Here is a 23,185-nt window from a genome sequence, read left to right as displayed (position 1 = left end):
GCTCTGCATGAGGATCGGTGTCAGCACCCAAGAAAGAGGGGATCGGGTAGGAAAAGGAAGCCATTACTTACCCAAATGAGCGACTTGGCAGCCCGCTCTACCAGGACTTCAGAGGTGGAGCTGTAGAGGTCCTTGGCTAGGGCGGGTGTAGCGCCCCTCGGATGAACTCCTGGGCGGTTAGCCCATAGCCCTAAAGACGGCTGTCGGCCTTGAGAGTCGGCCACCGAGCGGCATAGGGGGCCCCCGACTCCTCGGCTAGAAGATTGGCCATATGCTGGGCTTGGTATTGCCCACCCTCGGGCTAGGAATAGATGCGGCACAGTTCTCGCACTGACAAGGGGCGCGTCGGCGCCCTCTTGGAAAGGTCATTACTGGATGACCCGGCCGACCCTTTCCCCTTCAAATCACTCGAGCCCTCCCCTTGGGTAGTGGCCCCGAGCGATTCTAGGGAGGCGCTTGAGTGGGTGGTTTGGCTCGTTGGCGTCTTTCGGACCACCATCTTCGTCTTCTTATGAGGGCGCTCTAATGTCGGTGACGTCGGCGCCCTCTTTGGCATGCCCTCCAACAGGACTGTTAGAACCCTTGCAGATTCTAAACTTGGGGTTGATCTCTTTAGGGGATCGGCCTCCTTGGAACTCTATAGGGGTTCCTCCCTCCAAGTTGCTGCTCAAAGGCAGGTGTTAGAACCCTTGCAGATTCTAACTTGGGGTTGATCTCTTTAGGGGATCGGCCTCCTTGGAACTCTATAGGGGTTCCTCCCTCCAAGTTGCTGCTCAAAGGCAGGTGTTAGAACCCTTGCAGATTCTAACTTGGGGTTGATCTCTTTAGGGGATCGGCCTCCTTGGAACTCTATAGGGGTTCCTCCCTCCAAGTTGCTGCTCAAAGGCAGGTGTTAGAACCCTTGCAGATTCTAACTTGGGGTTGATCTCTTTAGGGGATCGGCCTCCTTGGAACTCTATAGGGGTTCCTCCCTCCAAGTTGCTACTCAAAGGCTGCAGAAAAGATTCATCTATTGCTTATGAAAAGAGGAGGAATACATGGCTATTTATAGGGTTTCTAAACCCTAACTCCTAATAGGACTCCTACTCAAGACTCCTACTTCAAGACTCCTTCTTCTAACCAACTCCTAATAGAACTTCTAATCAAGACTCCTACTCAAGACTCCTACTCAAGACTCCTTCTTCTAACCAACTCCTAATAGAACTTCTAATCAAGACTCCTATTTCTTTACAACTCCTAATTTATCTCTAAGAAACAATCTCCTAACCCTAGCCGGCCTCTTCACCTCTTTAATAAGGGTCGGCTTATGTAGGTTTTACATGAATGTCCCTCTCAATTAGGACTCTCCTAGCTAGAGTCCTAACAGACCCGTCCTCTTCAAATCAGCCTTGTCCTCGAGGCTGACGATTCATGAATTTTGGGAATTTGATCTTCAAGTCGTCATAGTTCTCCCAAGTGGAATCTTCTGTTGGTAGATTCAGCCACTGTATTAGCACTTTAGTAGTGGGTCATCGTCGTCGAGTCACGATTCGTCGATCAATAATGGCACTTGGCTGGGTCTGGAGTTCTTCTTGGATAGTCATATTTGGTGGGTGGCTTTGGGTTGTCTCCAAGCACCTATTTACAACTTTTGTCTGGCCATTGATTTGTGGGTGATATGCCGTACTCCTTTTTAATTTAGTACCCTGCATATGGAATAACTTTGTCCAAAATCTGCTCGTGAAGATGCAAGTAGAATTTATTATAAGCACAATGCGCCCTTTATAGTGTAATTTTTTTTAGTCCCAATTGTAATGAGCCACGGAGCTTGGTGCTTCCTCCAAATTTTTTATAATCTTACTAGTCTCTGAATCTTCCTGGCATTCCATCTTAATATCCTTAAGGAAGTTGCTGGTCGGAAGTGAAACGGCTGACACTTCACCTTGCTCTGGTAGTTGCGAAAGCGCATCTGCAAGAATATTCTCTTTCCCCTTTTTGTAAGTTATTTCATAATCAAATCCAAGAAGTTTTGTTACCCATTTTTGCTGCTCAGGGGATGATATCTTTCGCTCCAAAAAGTACTTGAGGCTTTTATGGTCTGTTTGAAATCGTCTACCAATCAAGTAGGGTCTCCACCTCGTTGCTGCGCGCACAATGGCAAGCATCTCCTTATCATATGTTGACTTATTTTGATGGGAGGGAGATAATGCCTTGATAGTGTATGCGAGTGGTCGACCATCTTGCATGAGAACGGCTCCAATTCCGACTCCAGATGCGTCGACCTCAATGATGAAGGGTCTATTGAAATCTGGTAGCGCAAGCACCGGCATCGTTGTCATGGCTGCTTTAAGTTTGTCGAAGGCAACAGAGGCTTTGTCCGACCATTGGAAAGCATCTTTTTTCAGTAAAGAAGTGAGTGGTGCACTGATCTTCCCATAGTCCTTAACAAATTTTCGGTAGTAGCCCGTTAGTCCAAGGAACCCCCGTAGTAATTTCACGTTTGTAGGTTTCGGCCAGCCTTGCATTGCCTCAATTTTTGTTGGGTCTACCGCCACTCCTTCTGATATTATATGCCCAAGGTACTCTACTTTTTGCTAAAGAAAGCGCACTTTGGTTACTTTACAAAAAGAGTATTCTCCCGAAGGATCGTCAAAACAATCCGTAATTGCTGAAAGTGAGTCTCAAGAGAAAGGCTGTAAACGAGAATATCATCGAGAAATACCAGCACAAATTTACGAAGAAAGCTTCGAAGAATATCGTTCATGAGACTTTGAAAGGTTGAAGGAGCATTAGTGAGTCCAAAAGGCATTACCAAAAATTCATAATGGCCATTATGTGTGTGAAATGCAGTTTTTGGAATGTCATCGTCACATACCCGAATTTGGTGGTAACCGGATCGGAGGTCCAACTTCGTAAAGACTCGAGCTCCTTTTAATTCATCAAGAAGTTCATCCACCACTGGTATTGGGTACTTGTCTTTGACAGTGATGCCATTTAAAGCTCGGTTGTCGATGCACATCCGCCAAGTTCCGTCCTTCTTGCGTACAAGTAGCACCAGTGAGGAATAGGGGCTACAACTTGGCCGAATAACTCCTGTTTCAAGCATCTCTTTTATAATCCTTTCTATTTCATCCATCTAGAGATGTAGATACTAATATGGCTGAGCATTTACTGAAGATTTGCCTGGAAGGATCGTTATACAATGATCATACCGACGGGTAAGAGGTAGGTTGCGCGGTTCGTCAAATATATTTGAAAATTCAGCAAGCAAAGGAAGTAGATTTGGATCTTCAAATTCTGTTGGCTCTCCCTTAGTTTGCTGCTCAAGTTGTGCCAAAAAGCTGCTGCATACTTTATGCAAAACCTTCTCCATTTGTTGTGTGCAAATCGTTGTTATGTCGCCCCCACGTTTCCCGTGCAATATCACCTGTTTCTCCTTACTATAAAATTTCATAATTAGTTTCATAAAATTCCAGGAAATATCACCTAATGTCGTCAACCATTTAATTCTAAGCATGGCCTCATGATTGTAAAGAGGGAGAAGGAAGAAATCTGCAATTATCTCTCGGTCCTCCAGCAATAGTTTCTCCTGCGGGCGCCTACGATCATAATTCAAAATCCGTCCATCGGTGACCTTAACGTCAAACCTGCTGCAATTCTCGATACGTAAAGCCATCTAGACAGCAACCTTACTGTTTAGAAAGTTATTAGTACTGCCCATGTCGATAAGAACATTGATCGATTGTTGTTTGAGAAGGCCTCCAACTTTCATCGTTTGTGGGTTTGAGTAGCCGGCTAGTGTATGTACCGTAACTTCAGTCGGTTGTGGCTCTTCTTCTGCATCTTTTTCTTCATGTTCAAGGCTCTCTTCTGGATGTTCAATAACCTCTTATTCTATTGGTTCAATCATAAGAAGTCTCCCTTTATCACAGCGATGCTCACGGCTCCACGGCTCATCACAATGCCAACATAACCCCTTCGCATATCGCTCCCGAAGCTCTTCTCTTGTTAACCTCTTTGGTGTAGGGACTTGGTTGATAGTAGGGGGGGTTGAGGGCTTCAATATTGCTGGTTGAGGAGTAACCCTAGTCCTCCGAGCTTCATAGTTCAATTGCTCCTCTTGATTTCGTGCGAAAGAGATGGCTACCATAAGCATATACGGTTGTCGCGCTTTAACTTCTCTTCGGATCTCCGGCTTCAAGCCCTCAATAAGGGTCCTCAATAGCTGTTTTTGAGACCAATTATGAGTTTGATTAGATAACCTTTCAAACCTGGTTTGGTACTCCTGAATGGTGGAGGTTTGTCGGATCTTTGCTAGTTGTCCGTCAATATTCTCGTAATCGGTTGGTTTGAAGCGGATCAGCAGTCCTTCTTTGAATTGTCGCCATGAAAGGACTCCATAAGTATGTTCAAACTAGTCAAACCACTGTATAGCATCCCCTTCAAGATGTATAGCTGCAATTTTCACCATAGATGCATCCTCGGTTTTGTGGTACCGAAAATATCGCTCCACACGCGAGATCCAACCAATCGGGTCTCCTTCTTCCCATCTAGGGAAGTCCACTCTCATGCATGGATAGTTGAGGTTGGTCATAGAGCTTCCCCTCTCTTGGAAGTCATATCTTTGGGCTTGGTGCGATTGGGCAAAGCTCTCTCCTTGATGTGATTTCTTTGGGCTTAGTGGTCGGCCCAATCTGAGTTCGGTAAAGAGCGTCCAAATCTTATCTTCCATTCGCACCTCCAAGGCTTCAAATTTAGCATTGATTACCTCCTCAGATGCCATAGTATATGCCCCCAAATCTATGATGTTAAGATCTCTCTTTTGTTGTCGGGTTAAAGGCGTGTATAGGTTGAGAGAGGTGATGGTCGAAAGGGTCGATGGATTGGTAGATGTAGGCTACGGTTTAGGCTTGTTTTGTGGCTATTTTGGGTGCAGTTTGAGGGTGTGGTTTGGTAGAGTTTTAGGGCTATAGATGAAAGTTTTGGATCTGTGGTAGATGGTAGCAAAGGTTTGATAGAAACAGTGGAAGTTGCAGCAAGTATGTGCTGTCTTGTAAGAGTAGAATTGTCGTCGAAGAAACAAAGGTTTCTCGACGTAATTTCCACCAAAAACTTGAGAGAATTGAGGAGGGAATTGATAGCAAAATTACATTTTATATGACAGCAATGATATCTAATTTAATCAAGAAAATTTTGGCAGTATAACAACAAGGAAATTGGTGCAAGTTGCAATTGCAGAATTCTCGTCGAAAAATTTCAGCAGGTTACGACGAAAATTTGCAGCAACATAAAATCATTTTTTGAGATGAATTTTCTTAATAGATCAATCTTAGATAGAAGCCAAGATGATCTATGAAGTGTATAAGAAATTTCATTCAAAAAGGATTGCAAATAGATGGGTTAAGGAAACAATATGTGGCTGAAATTTTCTGCAGCACAGATTTTTAAGTATAGCAGATTGGACGTAAAAGATCAGTGGTTTATATTAAGAATTTTTCGATGAAACCAAAGGGAAATCCACTGGTAGGAAGTTTCAAAGATGTCATAAAAATTTCGTAGAAATTTGGATAGAAAAAACACAGTAGCAAGATCAAACAGACGGTGCTATACGGTTGGAATTCTGCAATGTATCTTTCGTCGTAGAGATGAAATCTTTATGACGAAAAGTATATGCAGCAGTATAGGAATAAATTTTTTGGGATTTTCAAATAAGGATAACTAAATTGCAGTAGCAGTAAGGTAGGAAACCAGAACCTGTTGCAATTCACGGAGAGATAAAAGGATGATCCGCGGTGGTGGAGATGATGGCGGAATTCGGCGACGATCTTTTAAGCAATTATGGAAATTGCTTTGGATGGTTGTGGAGGGTTGATAGATGGCTGTAGAAGGACAGCGAGATGCCAAGAACGCTGCTCTGATACTAGGTGTTAGAACCCTTGCAGATTCTAAACTTGGGGTTGATCTCTTTAGGGGATCGACCTCCTTGGAACTCTATAGGGGTTCCTCCCTCCAAGTTGCTGCTCAAAGGCAGGTGTTAGAACCCTTGCAGATTCTAACTTGGGGTTGATCTCTTTAGGGGATCAGCCTCCTTGGAACTCTATAGGGGTTCCTCCCTCCAAGTTGTTGCTCAAATGCTGCAGAAAAGATTCATCTATTGCTTATGAAAAGAGGAGGAATACATGGCTATTTATAGGGTTTCTAAACCCTAACTCCTAATAGGACTCCTACTCAAGACTCCTTCTTCTAACCAACTCCTAATAGAACTTCTAATCAAGACTCCTACTCAAGACTCCTTCTTCTAATCAACTCCTAATAGAACTTCTAATCAAGACTCCTATTTCTTTACAACTCCTAATTTATCTCTAAGAAATAATCTCCTAACCCTAGTCGGCCTCTTCACCTCTTTAATAGGGGTCGGCTTAAGTAGGTTTTACATGAATGTCCCTCTCAATTAGGACTCTCCTAGCTAGAGTCCTAACAGGGACAACCCCGCCTTAGGACGGGAGCTTGACAGCCTTGGCGCTGGTCATCTTCTTCATCGAACGCAGGTCCACAATTTCTGCAAAAACAGATAGCGGTCAAATGGTTTGGGACGAATGAACGAGCCATTATATACAAATGGCCATACCCCTGGTGGTAGGGCTTAGCTCCGCTTCAACCATCCACTCCTTGGTCATCTCCTTAATTACCCGAGAAGAGGACAGGATGCCCCTCAGATGATCCACGACTGCTACATCTCTAGCAGAGAGTGACGGGGGGGCATTATCAATGGTCCGAAATGCCCACCCGGTGCTAAAGCCCCACTGTTGGTCATAACTAACATAGAAGAAATGCCTCTTCCAACATTTGTTGTTGGAGGTGATGAATCTCGTATTTTGATGATGAAACCAATTGATAATTGTGTTTATGTTTTAATCTGCATTTTGAGTGATGCAGGATGCTTCAATCAGGATGAGACAATTAAAGCAGGAAAAATCATGTTGTGCCGGAGAAACATGTCAGAAGATTGGACGTCGGGCCGATGGATCGGTTGACATATCGACAGAAGGCTTCGGGCTGTGGACTTGGGCATCAAGCCAAGAAGAGTGGGTATTGCACCAAGGATATCGGAGTTGCGGAGTCAACTGGCCGATTGGGCAATAGGTCGCAGGAGAGGATGATGCGCCGAAGAATCGGACGAAGTGTCGAGGGACCAATGACATGCCGGACAACTTATTTAATTGCTTAGAATTAATTGTCTCGATCGAAGTTTTGTTTTAATTGTGTAGGGTTAACTATGATAGCGATGAAGACATAAAGCGAAATAAAGTGTCGGAGTCAAGCGCGAAGGATTCGTTGCGAGTTCAAGAGTTCGACGGAAGTCCGAAGGTTCGTCGGGAACGCTACCGGAACTAGCCGAGAATGAGTTGGGAGCTTGCCGAAGGGTTTTTCGGAAGCTCGCCGAAAGGTTCATTGGAAGTTCGCGGAGCTCGCCGAGAAAGATCAAAGCTTACCAAAGAAGCTCGTTGGAACTCGCTAAGATCAAATCGTGAAGTCTAGGAGCTTCCCGGGAGTCCGTAGAATGGTTTCCGAGAGTTCATCGGAAGATCACCGGAAGTTTGCTAGAAGCTCACCAGAAGAAGTCTTGACTTGCAGACTTTGTAATAGCTTAGAAAATGTCTTTAAATTCATAGTTAGCACATTAATTAGGGTTAGGATTAGGTGTTAATCCTATAACCCAAGTAGGAGCCAATTGGGCCCAAGTTCGGACTGGATTGGGCTAAGTTTGGAGCCCAACCAATGAGCTGAAATAGTGTAGGCGGTGGCACCGCCTAGGAGAGGATCTCCTAGCGAAGCTGGGCAGTGCAACCGCCCCAGGCAGGCGGTGGCACCGCCAGCGCTCAGTCTCCGAGCGAGACTGGGCGGTGCAACCGCATTTGACAGTTGTGCAACCGCCTCTGACAGTTGTGCAACCGCCTGAGCTCGGTCTCCGAGCTCTAGCTGGGCGATGCAACCGCCCCAGTCAGGCGGTGGCACCACTTGAGCTCGGTCTCCGAGCTTTGCTAGGCGGTGCAACCGCCCCTGACAAGCGGTGGCACCGCCCAGAGGCTCAGTCTTCGAGCCCTGTTAGGCGGTGCAACCGCCCCAGTCAGGCGGTGCAACCGCCAAACCCTGGAATTCCGGGAGATGATAGATTTGAGCTCTAAATTCAAACTGGTTTGGAGCCTATAAATACCCCTCCAATCCCTGGGTAAAAGACACAAGCACAGAGAGATTAAAAGAGAGAAAACACTACTGCAATCTCTAGAATTTCCCTCCTCTAGCTTAAGTGTTAGAATTCTGTTTAAGAGAGGAGAGTGAGTGCTTGTAAGGGTTGTCTCCTAAACCTAGTAAAAGAAGAAGAGGGGTGTAAGAAGGAGGTTGATCTTCGCCTAGTAAAGGAAGATCGTTAGTGGATGCCGGTGGCCTCGACGGAAGAGGAATCGGAGGAGTGGATGTAGGTCACGATTGACCGAACCACTGTAAACTCCCGTCTTCTCTAGTTTGCATTTACTTTAAGCTAATTATCCTTACTGCAAACCTCCTTCATAGCTTACTGCCTTTTGCACTTTTACGATTGCGTTTTTAAGCTCAGTATTTTCCGAATTGTGTTTAGACATAAATCACTTTTCTCGTACGAACATCGTATTTCAGTTTGCGCTTACATTCTGATTTCCATCACAACTGCAAACTACCTTAACAGATTTATTTTAACTGCTTCTTGCCTAATCTTAAGTTAAAGAAATTTACGAATTGACTTTTCTTCTGAAATCGGCTTTGTCGTACGAACGAAGTTTTAAACGTTGAAAGTTTTCCGCTGCACTAATTCACCCCGCCCCCCCCCCCCCCCCTCTTAGTGCTCTTGATCCTAACAATTGGTATCAGAGCCCAGTATTTCTCTTTTCAGATTTACACCCGAGAGAAATGGCTCTTCATGGCTTTCAAGAGGGTTTTTCGTTTGTTCGTCCACCGTTGTTTAACGGATTAGACTACACTTATTGGAAAACTTGAATGAGAGTTTTCTTGATTTCTATGAATTTGGATTTATGGAATATTGTTGAAAACGGTTTTTAACTTCCCTCTAAACCGATGAACGAATGGTCGGATTTAGAGGAGAAGTAATTTTCTTTAAACGCAAAGGCTATGAATGCCTTATTTTGTGCACTTGACAAAAATGAATTTAATCACGTTTCAACGTGTGATTCGGCTTTTAATATTTAGAGAACTCTTGAGATCACTCATGAAGGCACTAGCCGAGTGAAAGAGTCCAAAATCAACATTCTCGTGCATTCTTACGAACTTTTTCGAATGAAGACTTGCGAAACCATTGTTGACATTTACACTCGTTTCACGGATGTCGTCAATGGTTTAAGAGCTCTTGGCAAATGTTTTTCGGATTTTGAACTCGTAAATAAGATTTTACGTTCACTTTCTAAGAAGTGGGATTCAAAAATAACTGCAATACAAGAAGCTAAAAACCTAAATAACTTACCACTTGAAGAATTAATTGGTTCATTGATGACATATGAAATGGTGCACAATGCACATGATGAACACGATGAACAAAACAATCTTCCAAAGAACAGGAAGGATTTGGAACCCCGGACAAATGAATACCACTTGAGCGAAGACTCAAGTGATGAGGACAATGATGAACTTAAACTTCGAACACTAAATCTTAATAAGTTTATTAAACAAAAATCTAAAATAAACAATGAACTTGAACGAAGGAAGAGGCCAAAGAAGAAGAACACAAAGTGGGATGAATCGAGCTCCTCCGAAGACGAGGAGAAAATCAAGAAAGGCGAGGTGGCAAACTACGCCTTAACCGCCTTCAATGAAAAGGTAATCAAAATCCCCCTGATTTATTTTGAAATTACTTGATGCTTTCATGATGTATTTTCTTTTTTAGTTTAGAATTAATTTTCTTAAAAATTACATGTTTAAAAATAAAAATACAAAAATTATGATCATGCTAGTAATTTCGAAAATGATAACATTGCATATTTTATAAACAAACAAAATGATTTTGATTGAAAATATGAAATCATAATGTGTATCATGCTTGATTAACATTGTTGAATGAAATCATGTTTGATTTGAAGTAATGCATAATGATGTAATGAAAATATTAAATATTTTTAATACAATGATTGACAATTTTATGCATAAGATTTTAAGTTATACATGATGATAAGCATGTGTTATTCTTATGAGTGTATATGGCAAAACTATGTCCGAATGCATGAAAGTGTTAAATTTCATTTTCGGATTTTCTTGACCATAACAATTCATTTTTGAAAATCTATTGATCTTGATGGTTCTATGATGAAATTCATTTTTCGATCATAAATGTTGATGCATGTTTTTGTTTAACATAAATGAAAAGGCATGCTAACATGAAATCAAATACTTAAAAAAGGGGGAAAATATATTATCAATGAAATCATGAATCTACCTATGTTATGAATTTTGTGAACCATAAAAGTGATTTTGATGATTTAAATTTGAAATGAGTTTTATCAAAATCATGATATTGATTTCTTGGAATAACATGAGATTACCTTTGATGATCATTTTGTTTCATGGAATTTTGGATTCATGACTTGGTCTTACATTTGTTTATGAGATGGTTGAAATCTTCATACCTTTGAATTCTTCCCTTCTCCTTTCAATTTTTTGAATTTATGCATGTTATATGTTGAAGATTTGTATCATGCATATCTAAAAAATATTGATGTGACAAATTGATTGAGTTAAAACTGAATGATGATTTTTTTCTTAAATATAACTTGTGATATTTTTCATATAAATCATCATTTTGATTTCTCAACATTCGATACATGAGATTTTATTATAAATCAAAATTTCTCATTAATCGATCTTCTATGATTTTACTTGATATTCTCTTAAGAGGAGATTTTCTAAATAAATCATGATTTTTCCTTGTGAGTTCCTGGAGTTATTACTTGATTTTCTTTTAAAACAAGATCTCTTCTTTGTACTCCTATGATTTTTCTTGATATTTTATTTAAAGAAGATATTTACTATATGAATCATGTCATTTGGTATTCAAATGATTTTATCCTTCATGACATGATTTCTTTGTATTTATGGCTTGCATGGCTTGAAATGTTTTGGTATGATGCATACAATGATGAAATATTCATGAAGTTAAAATGATGTATGCAATACTTATGATAATGATATACATGATGTATTGCATATGATGTGTATCATGAATGCTTTAAATGATGAATGTTTGGTATCATGATCAACATATTGATAAATGCTTAAAAATTTTAATGTTTAAGTATCATGTATGATATGCCCATTAATGATGATTGATTTATTTTTCGGTATCGTGCATGAAAAATAAGGTTTTTGAAATTATGTATGTTTTAATTTGAATATATAATGATGCACAAATAAGATTGATACTTACCTTTGTCATAATATGAAAATTGATATAAGGGTCTTCTCTTGTTTTTGACAATGACAAAGGGGGAGCAAGAATTTCTAGCGTGAACATCATGAAAAGAGGCAAACTAGCTAGCTTGCATAATTCAAGATGAAAGCAAAAATTGTACTTCTCAAAAGAGAAGATGCAAATATAAAATTTGTCAAATTGTTTGCTTGCCTCATGTAAAACATTATCTCTTGCTAGTTTGGCATTTTGCTAGCTTGCATTTTGCAAAGAAAGCAAAAATGACACTTCTCAAAAGAGAAGAAAGAGCTTGTCATCTTGAACATCACAAGCCTGCCTATCTTAAGAAACAAAAATTGCAAAAGTGCTAGCTTGCCTATCTCAAGAAGCAAAACTTGCAACTTGCACATTGCAATAGGAAGCAAGAATCATGAGCCTACACAAGAAAGTTATCTTGCATTTGCTTTCGAAGTTTTTGCTAGCTTGTATATTGTGAAACTTGTATATCGTAAAAATTGCTAGCTTGTAATCTAAAGAGAAGCAAAAAGTTGCTATCTCAAAAGAAGCAAATATGCTATCTTGCCTATCTCAAGAGGCAAAAATGCTAACTTGCACATCTAGCAAAACTTGACAAATTTGCATATCTCAAGAAGCAAGAGTTGCTTTCTTGAACATCTCAAAACTAATAGCTTGCAAGTTCTAAAATGTTATAATATTGCTAGCTTGCATGATGTAGAACTTGCTATCTTGAACATTACCAAAAGTGCTATCTTGTATGCTATAAAACTTGATATTATGTTTTTCATGCAATAAGTTGAACTAATATTCCAAACACTTGATTGTGGTACTTCTCCTTTTTGTTGATGACAAAGGGGGAGAAGTATGTTGATGTCATGACATGTTATGCATAAGTTTATGCATAAGTTCATGATGATGTGTTGCAAGTATTCATGATGAATATTGCAATGACTTGAATTCAGTTTGAATTCAAGGTTCTATCAATATGGCATATTGATAGGGGGAGTTTGTTTAAATTACGGGAGTTAAGTTTAACTCCGTCATCAATTGGTTGTCATCATCAAAAAGGGAGAGATTGTTGAATCTCGTATTTTGATGATGAAACCAATTGATAATTATGTTTATGTTTTAATTTGCGTTTTGAGTGATGCAGGATGCTTCGATCAGGATGAGACAATTAAAGTAGGAAAAATCATGTTGTGCCGAAGAAACATGTCATAAGATTGGACGTCGGGCCGATGGATTGGTCGATGTATCGACAGAAGGCTTCAGGCCGTGGACTTGGGCATCGGGCCAAGAAGAGCGGGTATTGCGCCAAGGATATCGGAGTTGCGGAGTCAACTGGCCGATTGGGCAATAAGCCGCAGGAGAGGAAGATGCGCCGAAGAATCGGACAAAGCGTCGAGGGACCAATGACATGCCGGACAACTTATTTAATTGCTTAGAATTAATTATCTCGATCGAAGTTTTGTTTTAATTGTGCAGGATTAACTATGATAACGATAAAGACATAAAGCGAAATAAAGTGTCAGAGTCAAGCGCGAAGGATTCGTTGTGAGTTCAAGAGTTCGACGGAAGTCCGAAGGTTCGTCGGGAACGCTACCGGAACTAGCCGAGAATGAGTTGGGAGCTTGCCGAAGGGTTTTTCGGAAGCTCGCCGGAAGGTTCATTGGAAGTTTGCGGAGCTTGCCAAGAAAGATCGGAGCGTGCCGAAGAAGCTCGTTGGAACTCGCTATGATCAAATCATGAAGCCTAGGAGCTTGCTGGGAGTCCGCAGAATGGTTTCCGAGAGTTCATCGGAAGACCGCCGGAGGTTTGCCGGAAGCTCACCAGAAGAAGTCTTGACTTGCGGACTTTGTAATAGCTTAGAAAATATCTTTAAATTCATAGTTAGCACGTTAATTAGGGTTAGGATTAGGTGTTAATCCTATAACCAAAGTAGGGGCCAATTGGGCCCAAGTTCGGACTGGTTTGGGCTAAGTTTGGAGCCCAACCAGTGAGCTGAAATAGTGTAGGCAGTGGCACCGCCAAGGTCGGCGGTGGCACCACCCAGGAGAGGATCTCCCGGTGAAGCTGGGTGGTGCAACCGCCCTAGGCAGGCGGTGGCATCGCCAGGGCTCAGTCTCCGAGCGAGACTGGGCGGTGCAACCGCCTTTGACAACGGTGCAATCGCCTGAGCTCGATCTTTGAGCTCTGGCTTGGCCTTGCAACCGCCCGAATCAGGCGGTGGCACAGCCTAAGCTCGGTCTCTGAGTTCTGCCAGGTGGTGCAACCGCCCCTGACAAGCGGTGGCACCACCTAGAGGCTCAGTCTTCGAGCTCTGTTAGGCAGTGCAACCGCTCCAGTCAGGCAGTGCAACCGCCAGACCCCAGAATTCCGGGAGATGACATATTTGAGCTCCAAATTCAAACTGGTTTGGAGCCTATAAATACCCCTCCAATCCCTGGGTAAAAGACACAAGCACAAAGAGATTAAAAGAGAGAAAACACTGCTGCAATCTCTAGAATTTATCTCCTCTAGCTTAAGTGTTAGAATTCTATTTAAGAGAGGAGAGTGAGTGCTTGTAAGGGTTGTCTCCTAAACCTAGTAAAAGGAGAAGAGGGATGTAAGAAGAAGGTTAATCTTCACCTAGTAAAGGAAGATCGTTAGTGGATGCCGGTGGCCTCGACGGAAGAGGAATCAGAGGAGTGGATGTAGGTCACGATTGACCGAACCACTGTAAACTCCTGTCTTCTCTGGTTTGCATTTACTTTGAGCTAATTATCCTTACTACAAACCTCCTTCATAGCTTACTGCCTTTTGCGCTTTTACGATTGCGTTTCCAAGCTTAGTATTTTCCGAATTGTGTTTAGACGTAAATCGCTTTTCTCGTACGAACATCGTATTTCAATTTGCGCTTATATTCTGATTTCCATCACAACTGCAAACTACCTTAACTGATTTATTTTAACTGCTTCTTGCCTAATCTTAAGTTAAAAAAATTTACAAATCGACTTTTCTACTGAAATCAGCTTTGTCGTACGAACGCAGTTTTAAACGTTGAAAGTTTTCTGCTGCACTAATTCGCCCCCCCCTCTTAGTGCTCTTGATCCTAACAGGAGGGCACGCCACTGATCTTAAAACCGCTATGAGCGATCACGTAATACTTGCCAGGTCCCTTGCCCAAGCAGAAGCAAGCCAAAAAGGGGGGCCGGGATGGCTCGATCCCAACCCCCTGACACTCCCAGATAAAAGCCACCAAGTAGCGCTAGGAGTTGGGCGAAACTTGGGATGGGGAAATCCCCCAAAAGTGAAGACAATCCCTAATGATAGGGTGCACTGGGAACCGCAAACCGGCTTCCAGCGCCACCACAGTTAACCCGAATCCGTTGGGAAACTGGTCGTACGGCGATTGCCCCGGACGAGGGACGTATAGGTTGTAACACTCTGGGATGTGGTAGCGATCCCGGAGTACTGTCAAAAGGTCCTCGATCACCACCAAGTCTACATCATGCCAGGACTTGAAGGCCTCAAGCTCGGCTAAACCCTCTGAGGCCTCCGAGGAGGCGCTACCTGAAGACACACTCACTACCTCATCCCGGGAATTTGTAGAAGGAGAAGGTGAAGGAGAAGGAGAAGGAGAGGGACAAGGGGATGAAAACAAAGACAAAGATGAAAAAGAAGACGAAGATGAAGACGGAGACATCTCGACCTCAGAGTTGTGAGAAAGAAGTCCGGGGTCCGAGGCGAGGGATTGAAGCAAAGAGGATGGCGAAGTTGCAAATTCAATTCGGAGTCGAGCTCGCTCACTCGGTCCTGAGGTTCAATTCAGAGCCGAGCTTGCTCACTCGGTCCCCAAATTCAATTCGGAGCTGAGCTCACTCACGCAGTCCCTAAATTCAATTCGGAGCTGAGCTCACTCACTCGGTGTCCAGGTTCGATTTGGAGTCGAGCTCGCTCACTCGGTCCCTAGATTCAATTCGGAGCTGAGCTCACTTTCTCGGTCCCCAGGTTCGATTCGGAGCTGAGCTCGCTCACATGGTCCCCAAATTCAATTCAGAGCCAAGCTCACTCACTTGGTCCCCAGGTTCAATTCGGAGCCAAGCTCACTCACTCAGTCCCCAGATTGAATTCGAAGCCGAGCTCACTTACTCGGTCCCCAAGTTCAATTCGGAGCCGATCTCGCTCACTTGGTCTCTAGATTCAATTCAGAGCCAAGCTCACTCACTCAGTCCCTAGGTTCGATTTGGAGCTGAGCTCGCTCACTCGGTCCCTAGGTTCGATTCAGAGCCGAGCTCACTCACTTGGTCCCCAGGGTCAATTCGGAGCCGAGTTCCCTCACTCGGTCCCGAGGTTCGATTTGGAGCCGAGCTCGCTCACTCGGTCCCCAGATTCCATTCGGAGCCGAGCTCACTCACTCGATCCCCAGGTTTGATTCAGAGCCGAGCTCGCTCACTCGATCCCTAGATTCAATTTGGAGCCAAGCTCACTCACTCGGTCCCCAAGTTCGATTCGGAGCTGAGCTCACTCACTCAGTCCTCATATTCAATTCAGAGCCGAGCTCACTCACTCGATCCCCATATTTAATTCGGAGCCGAGCTCACTCACTCAGTCCTCAGATTCAATTTAGAGCCGAGCTCACTCACTTGGTCCCCAAGTTCGATTCAGAGCCAAGCTTGCTCACTCGGTCCCCAGATTCAATTCGGAGCCGAGCTCACTCACTCAATCCCTAGGTTCAATTCGAAGCCGAGCTCACTCACTCGGTCCCCAGGTTCGATTTGGAGCCGAGCTCACTCACTCGATCCCTAGGTTCAATTCGGAGTCGAGCTCACTCACTCGGTCCCCAGGTCCAATTCGAAGCTGAGCTCGCTCAGTTAGTCCCCAGATTCAATTTGAAGCCTAGCTCACTCACTCGATCCCCACGTTCGATTCGGAGCTAAGCTCGCTCACTTGGTCCCTAGGTTCGATTCGGAGCTGAGCTCGCTCACTCGGTCCCCAGGTTCGATTCAGAGCCGAGCTCGCTCACTCGGTTCCCAGATTCAATTCGGAGCCGAGCTCACTCACTCGGTCCCCAAATTCGATTCGGAGTCGAGCTCACTCACTCAGTCCCTAGATTCAATTCAAAGCCAAGCCTATTCACTCGGTCCCTAGATTCAAATCAGAGCCGAACTTAGTCAGATGGCCCCCAAATCCAGCCTTTGCCTGGGTTGCTCTAGATCGTTCATGACTTGCAACCTACCGGCACTAAAAACCTGAGCTCGGACTTAGTCACTCGGCCCACAGACCCAACTTTCAAACCGAGTCATATCTCGGCCAAATCCAATGTTTGAGCCACACATCTCGACCGATACAACACCCGAGCCACACCTCACGGTCGATCTAATGCCCAAATCGCCGGCCCAGTTTGCTATCTAAGTCACTCTGTGCCGATCCCCGACTCGTAACCCGTCAAAGTCTCTAACCGAGCTGCCCCGGCTTGCTCGTTGACTTGCGAACTTGACAATCATAACTCCGAGCCATACGAGACCCATCATCTGAGCTAAAATACGTTGGATTCACCATGTAAGCCTCGACTTACCGGTGTCAACACTTCAATTTTGCCTCGTCAAGCCCCTACCGTTCGATCAACAGGGTCGGCCGTGCCCGAATCACGGGGCACCACCCCTCTAAATCGCCCCCCGACGAGTCAGTCCAGCTCTCCCATGCAAGCAGCCAGCACGATCGTGTCCCTCAACCCCAAGCATGCCTCTCGGCCCATTAGGAACCCAACAGCATGCCTCGGAGGGGGAGGGGGGGGGGGGGGGGAGAAGTGTTAAGACATATTTTGGTCCCCGAAAATGAGTCACCATCGATGTCACACGCCACGTCCCAACCAATGTTAGAATCTGATGCCACACGCTATCAGAACCTCATGGTGCATGCCACGTTAGGCTCCGTACCGATACACTATACGACATGACCATCCTGAGAACTTGGGACGGTGTCGTCTGACGCCGCTCAAGCATCCCCAAATACGTCAACTCATCAGAGAAGCCGTTCCATCCCACAAAAGTCAACGGCCACACCAAACTGAGGCGCAACCAATCCTCACACAATGGTATAAAAACCCCTGGCTGATGCCCGGCCAAGGGGAGAGAAGAAAAATAAAGACAAAACACTTTACTAACTTGCTCGTTGAAGGGGTCGAAATTGAGGAACACCCGACGAAGGCCATTTTTGTAGGAACACCCGACGAAGTCAACAGCATGCCTCGGAGGGGGAGGGGGGGGGGGGGAGAAGTGTTAAGACATATTTTGGTCCCCGAAAATGAGTCACCATCGATGTCACACGCCACGTCCCAACCAATGTTAGAATCTGATGCCACACGCCATCAGAACCTCATGGTGCATGCCACGTTAGGCTCCGTACCGATACACTATACGACATGACCATCCTGAGAACTCGGGACGGTGTCGTCTGACGCCGCTCAAGCATCCCCAAAGACGTCAACTCATCAGAGAAGCCGTTCCATCCCACAAAAGTCAACGGCCACACCGAACTGAGGCGCAATCAATCCTCGCACAATGGTATAAAAGCCCCTGGCCGATGCCCGGCCAAGGGGAGAGAAGAAAAATAAAGACAAAACACTTTACTAACTTGCTCGTTGAAAGGGTCGAAATCGAGGAACACCCGACGAAGGCCATTTTTGTAGGAAAGCGGTCACCCCCGAGCGGCAAGCGTCTCAACCCAGAAATTGCCATCCCATGCACGAGGACACACTGCCATTCACCCCGAAGTTGGAGGGATGCGACCCAACACAGACGACGCCCGGGTCGGCAGATCGAGGAACGCTAGTCAACATCCTCTCGCGAGGGCCCAAACGACCCTGCTAGCTTGACCAACGCCAACCAGCATTCCTTCCTGAGGGTGCGACCACCTCATCATCCTACTCACTCCATAAGAAGCTCCCGACATCGGCCCACGGACCTAACCGTGCTGACTCATTAGCTATGGTACTTATATTCACTAACAATAGTCAAAAGAAATTATATCATCTAGAATATTCAAAAAATATGTTGAAGGTCCTCCATAACAATTAGTTATATAATAATCTCAGAAAATGATATTTCATGACTAAAAAAATTATATTTTTAGGCTATGTGGTAACTGCAGGTGGCTTGCAAATGGATTTCTTGATTGGCCTACACCTAAGAATTTTATTCATATTTAAATCTTTCATGGCTTGATATCATTTTATCAATGGTTCATTAAAAATTGTAGCACCATTGTTGCTCTTACGATGGATGTCTTGAAGAACAAAGAGATTATAGGGAGCAAAAAAGTTAAAAAAAGTTTCAAATTATTGAAGAAAAGACTTGTACAAACACTAGCATTAGCATTGCTCTACATCTTGAAGACTTTTTTTTGGGATCGGAGGAATTGAATGCATTTATACCATACAAATAAGGAAGTGAAATAAACAGAACATTGAATCATGCCACATCATTTATTTTATTCTATGGGATCTTACGAAGCCTGTTCATGCATAACATGATTAAGTATGATCATAGAAAAAGGTTCTCTCAAACAAACCAGTCTTGATAGCAGATAAGATTTCCTCAACTATATAAGGAAATCTCTCCTCTATTGAGGGAAATCCTCTATTCTGTTGAGGAAAATCCTCCCTCCTAATCTGTATAAATAGGAGAGGGACATGTTAATATATTTGAAGCTAAAGTTACTTCAATAAAGCTTTTTCAATAAAGCTTCTTTAATAATTGTTCTTATCTTCTATTCTTTCCATCATGGTATCAGAGCCACTTGCCTAGAGCAAGCTCTCTTCTCGCTGTTGACTCATCACTGTTGCTTCTCCACCTCCGGCAACAAAAGAAAAGGCTTTTTACTACTACTTTTCCATCGTTAGGCCGTTGGTGCGATAAATCTTTCCTCCTCGGTGAACAGAAACTGTCTTCTCCACTGCCACTCTATACCAACGTCCATTCCCTTCCGTTGTGGCGTCTCTAATGCTGCGCTCACCAGCACTACCCCACCTTTCCTCCTTTGCTGTAGCCTTCTTCTCTATTGTAGCATCGTTGCAGCTTCCTCCTCTATTGCAGCTTCCTCCTCTGCTATATCTCTATTGTAGGTTTCTCCTCTGCTGCACCTCTGCTATAGCTTCCTCCTCTACAATAGCATTGCTGTAACATTACTGTAAATTCCTCCTCTGCTGCAACTTCCTCCTCTACTGCAGCTTATTCCTTTGCTATAGCTTTTTCTATTGCTGTAGCTTTCTCCTCCATTGCAGCCGTCACCGTTGTAGTCGCAACAACAACAACATCAACAATAGCAACAGCGATCTGCTCTTGCCCTACTCACGAAGCCTCTGGCTCGTAAACTGTTTGCTTTGCATTAATCGATTGGTATCCTTGACAAGAGCACCTCTTGCGGGGGCATGATAGCAGATAAGATTTCTTCAACTATATGAGGAAATCTCTCTACTCTGTTGAGGAAAATCCTCTATTCTATTGAGGAAAATCTTCCCTCCTAATTTGTATAAATAGAAGAGGGACATGTTAATGTATTGAAACTAAGGTTACTTCACTTCTTCAATAAAGATTCTTCAATAATTATTCTATTCTTTCCATCAAGTCTATTTTTTGTTACATAGGGGCTTACATTGTAGTTGGATGTAGAGACACATTTGGTTGTGAATTCGAATATGGTAGATAAAATAATATATCTGAGTGTGATAATTCCATTGGAATAAGGGTGTCCTAATATAAGAAGGGGGGAGAAATTGATTATTTTAGTAAGAAAATAAGTGACTCTATGTTGAAATATTCAACATATGACAGAGTTGTATATGGTACATAATTTAAGCCTTGTGGCATTGGAAATGGTATATTATTGGAGTGAAATTTGTTCTTTATTTAGACCATCAAAATTTAAGGTTCCTGAAGGTATAAAAGAAGCTTAATGCTCAGCATGCAAAATGTTTGCTTACTTGGAAGCTTCTGCTTTGTTTTGAATCATAAGGCTGGTTCATATAATAAGGTAGCAGATGCCAGTAGGAAATATAGCTTGTTGATCACTTTTTCTTATGAGATTGTTGGATTTGATCTTTCACCAAAAAAAAGGTATACAATTGACCCTTTCCTCTCTAAAGTCTTACAAATGTTGGAGTAGGACAAAATAAAGATTACACTCATGGATAGCTATCTTTTCAAAGGAAATTAGCTTTGCATGCTAGAAGATTCTTTATGAGTTTTTATCATGAAAGAATTGCATGGTGGTGGGCTTGGAGGGTATTTTGAGTAAGATAAAATAGAAGCATTTGTTAAAGAAAGTACTTTTAGCCTAATATGAAACAGAATGTTGTTTGCTTTGTATAAAGATGTTATATTTATCAAAAGGCCAAATGAGTAGCGCATAACACTAGTTTATACTAGCCCTTTCCTATTTCTAATACTTATTGGGAGGATGTATCAATGGATTTTGTTTTTGGTTTGCCTAAAATATATCATGAGTATGATTGCATCTTAGTGGTTATTGATAAATTCTCAAAGATGACTCACTTCCTGCCTTACAAACAAAAATTCTCGTGATACCTTACATGTAGCCAATTTATTATTCAAAGAAGTAATTCTATAGTTTGAAGGTCTATTACTTCATATTATGATATGTGAATTGTCAATCAATTTTGGAAGACAGTTTGGAGGCTTGTGGGTACTAAATTAGAGTTTTCTAATAATGCCTCTCATCCATGGCCAAAGTAAGGTGATAAATCACTCTCTTGAGAATTTATTAAGAAGCTTGGTTGGGGACAATCCTAAAAGATGAAAGTTCATTCTTTCTAAAGCTAAATTTGCCTACAATAACTATCTAACAGATCAATTAAAAAGCTCAATTTGAAGTGGTTTATGACAGAAAAAAAAGCCTTAATCAAGTTGCCGACTTAGTTTTATGACAAAAAAAAAGCCTTAATCAAGTTGTCGACAAGTTGTCAATTTGAAGAGGAGCTTGCTGCCCACATTAAGACCATTCATGATAAGTTCATGATTTTGTCATGATTTCAAAAAAAGATTACCTTATGGGACATATAGTGAACTTAAGCAAAAGAAGTTTAGGCCATGTCAAGTCATAAAAAAGCTCAAGCCAAATATTTATCTGCTTGGAGTTACTGGATGGGTTAGCAAACAATCTAGTGTTAATTCTAAATTTTAATGATAAAATTAATTAATAAATTTAATAAACTAATATGCTTTTAATATAAGTAATACAGAAAATACTTTAATTATAGACTCAGACTATCGAATGACCAAAAATACTGAGTAATAGAGTTGGACATTGTGTCAAAAGATTATAATGCCAAAAATTCAATATCGAGATAGAGGATTGGTCGATGTGCTAGATGCTAAAAGTTCGAATTTCATATCGAAATGATTGGATATCGTATTAAAAGATCAAATGTCATGATGAAATTAATATACTTAAGGATTTGATGATTTGCTGAAGGATAAAATGATATACCATAGATTTGAATGAATTATCAAAAGATAAAAAAATATATTAAAAAGAGTGGACAATATGTCGAAAGCTTCGAATATATATTAGATGAGTGATTGATTCGTCAAGATCTTAATCGATATTATTTTATGCTAATTTAAGTGAGCCAAAATATAACCCACTAATGAGATAGATATGCACTATTGATTCTATCTCATCAAGCCACCATGAGCTCATCACAACATAAAAATAGTAAACATAAATTAATTGGATTGGTATTATTGTTAAATTTTGTCTTCAATCAAATCAAAATATTATCTTATAAATGATCTGATGTGTAGTGGATTTTAGACAAGCAAACGCAATACGAGGGAACACTCAGGACGCACTTCATTCGACTTGTCATATTATACACGTGGGTTGTTTTCGTTTTAACAAAGAACAAATTATCACCCTCGTAACAAAGCTATCATCATCGGCTCCACCATCATAGTGAGTGCAGATCCATATTCCAACAAAAACCAAAGAAGAAAGGTGTTATGACATGTGATGCTCGGCTCCATGTTTTGTATGTATTTTATATCTTATTAATTTTTTATCACAGAGAACTCGTGTCACTTCCGCAGATATTGCTTGATGTCTTCATCCGGTCTCCTTCCTCTGAGTTCCACCTTCTCCCAGCCGTCAAAAACCATTCTTAAGAGTGGACTCAACTTTTGCAACTAAACGGTATATTGTTTAGCCTCAACAGGAAGATGCAGTTTGCGCATGCTATTCACATTTCTGCCTAATCCTCCCTCACTTTTTCTTGGTTATGGTGCAAACATTGCATGAAATATTAATATCAAGTCCCATTCACGAAACAATAGTAGCACTGTGTAATACTCCCAAACTGCCAACCAAACATCTAGATGACTTCCTTCGTATACTCTCTATCTCTGTAGCAGATAAAACAATGATAGATTGTAAAGTAAATTTCCAACCATAAAGTTTGAACAGATAGCATGTCAAAGATCTCCTTTTATTTTGATCACCAGCATAATCACAGTCCACATAACTAACAACATTGCTACTAATGTCAAAACTCTTACCAAAGAACATACTCATATTTGTAACACCTTACAAATAACAAAGGATCCATTTCATAGCCTTCCAATGAACCTTGACAGGATTATTCATGTAGAACTAGTATAGACCATAGCATATATAATGCTCCCAACTACACTAGCACAAGGAACACGAGAAGTCTGCTCCTTTTCCTCCTTCCATCGTGGCAAT

General features: G+C 42.2%; 1 protein-coding gene across 1 annotated transcript in view; it reads right to left on the bottom strand.

Moving 5' to 3' along the window:
• Window positions 1–6,473: 6,473 nt before the first annotated feature.
• The window catches only part of LOC135649058 (flavone O-methyltransferase 1-like), a 47,123-nt gene continuing 30,411 nt past the window's right edge, over window positions 6,474–23,185 (bottom strand). The window contains exons 4-5 of the mRNA XM_065167156.1: window positions 6,608–6,782; window positions 6,474–6,538 (exon numbers count right to left, since the gene is read on the bottom strand). Coding sequence (XP_065023228.1) covers window positions 6,474–6,538; window positions 6,608–6,782 — 240 coding nt within the window. The remainder of the gene's footprint in view (window positions 6,539–6,607; window positions 6,783–23,185) is intronic.

The sequence above is a fragment of the Musa acuminata genome, chromosome BXJ3-9, assembly GCF_036884655.1.
Source record: "Musa acuminata AAA Group cultivar baxijiao chromosome BXJ3-9, Cavendish_Baxijiao_AAA, whole genome shotgun sequence".
Taxonomy (NCBI): Eukaryota; Viridiplantae; Streptophyta; class Magnoliopsida; order Zingiberales; family Musaceae; genus Musa; species Musa acuminata.
The sequence above is the reverse complement of the archived record's forward strand: the minus strand, read 5'-3'. Positions and strand labels throughout refer to the sequence as shown.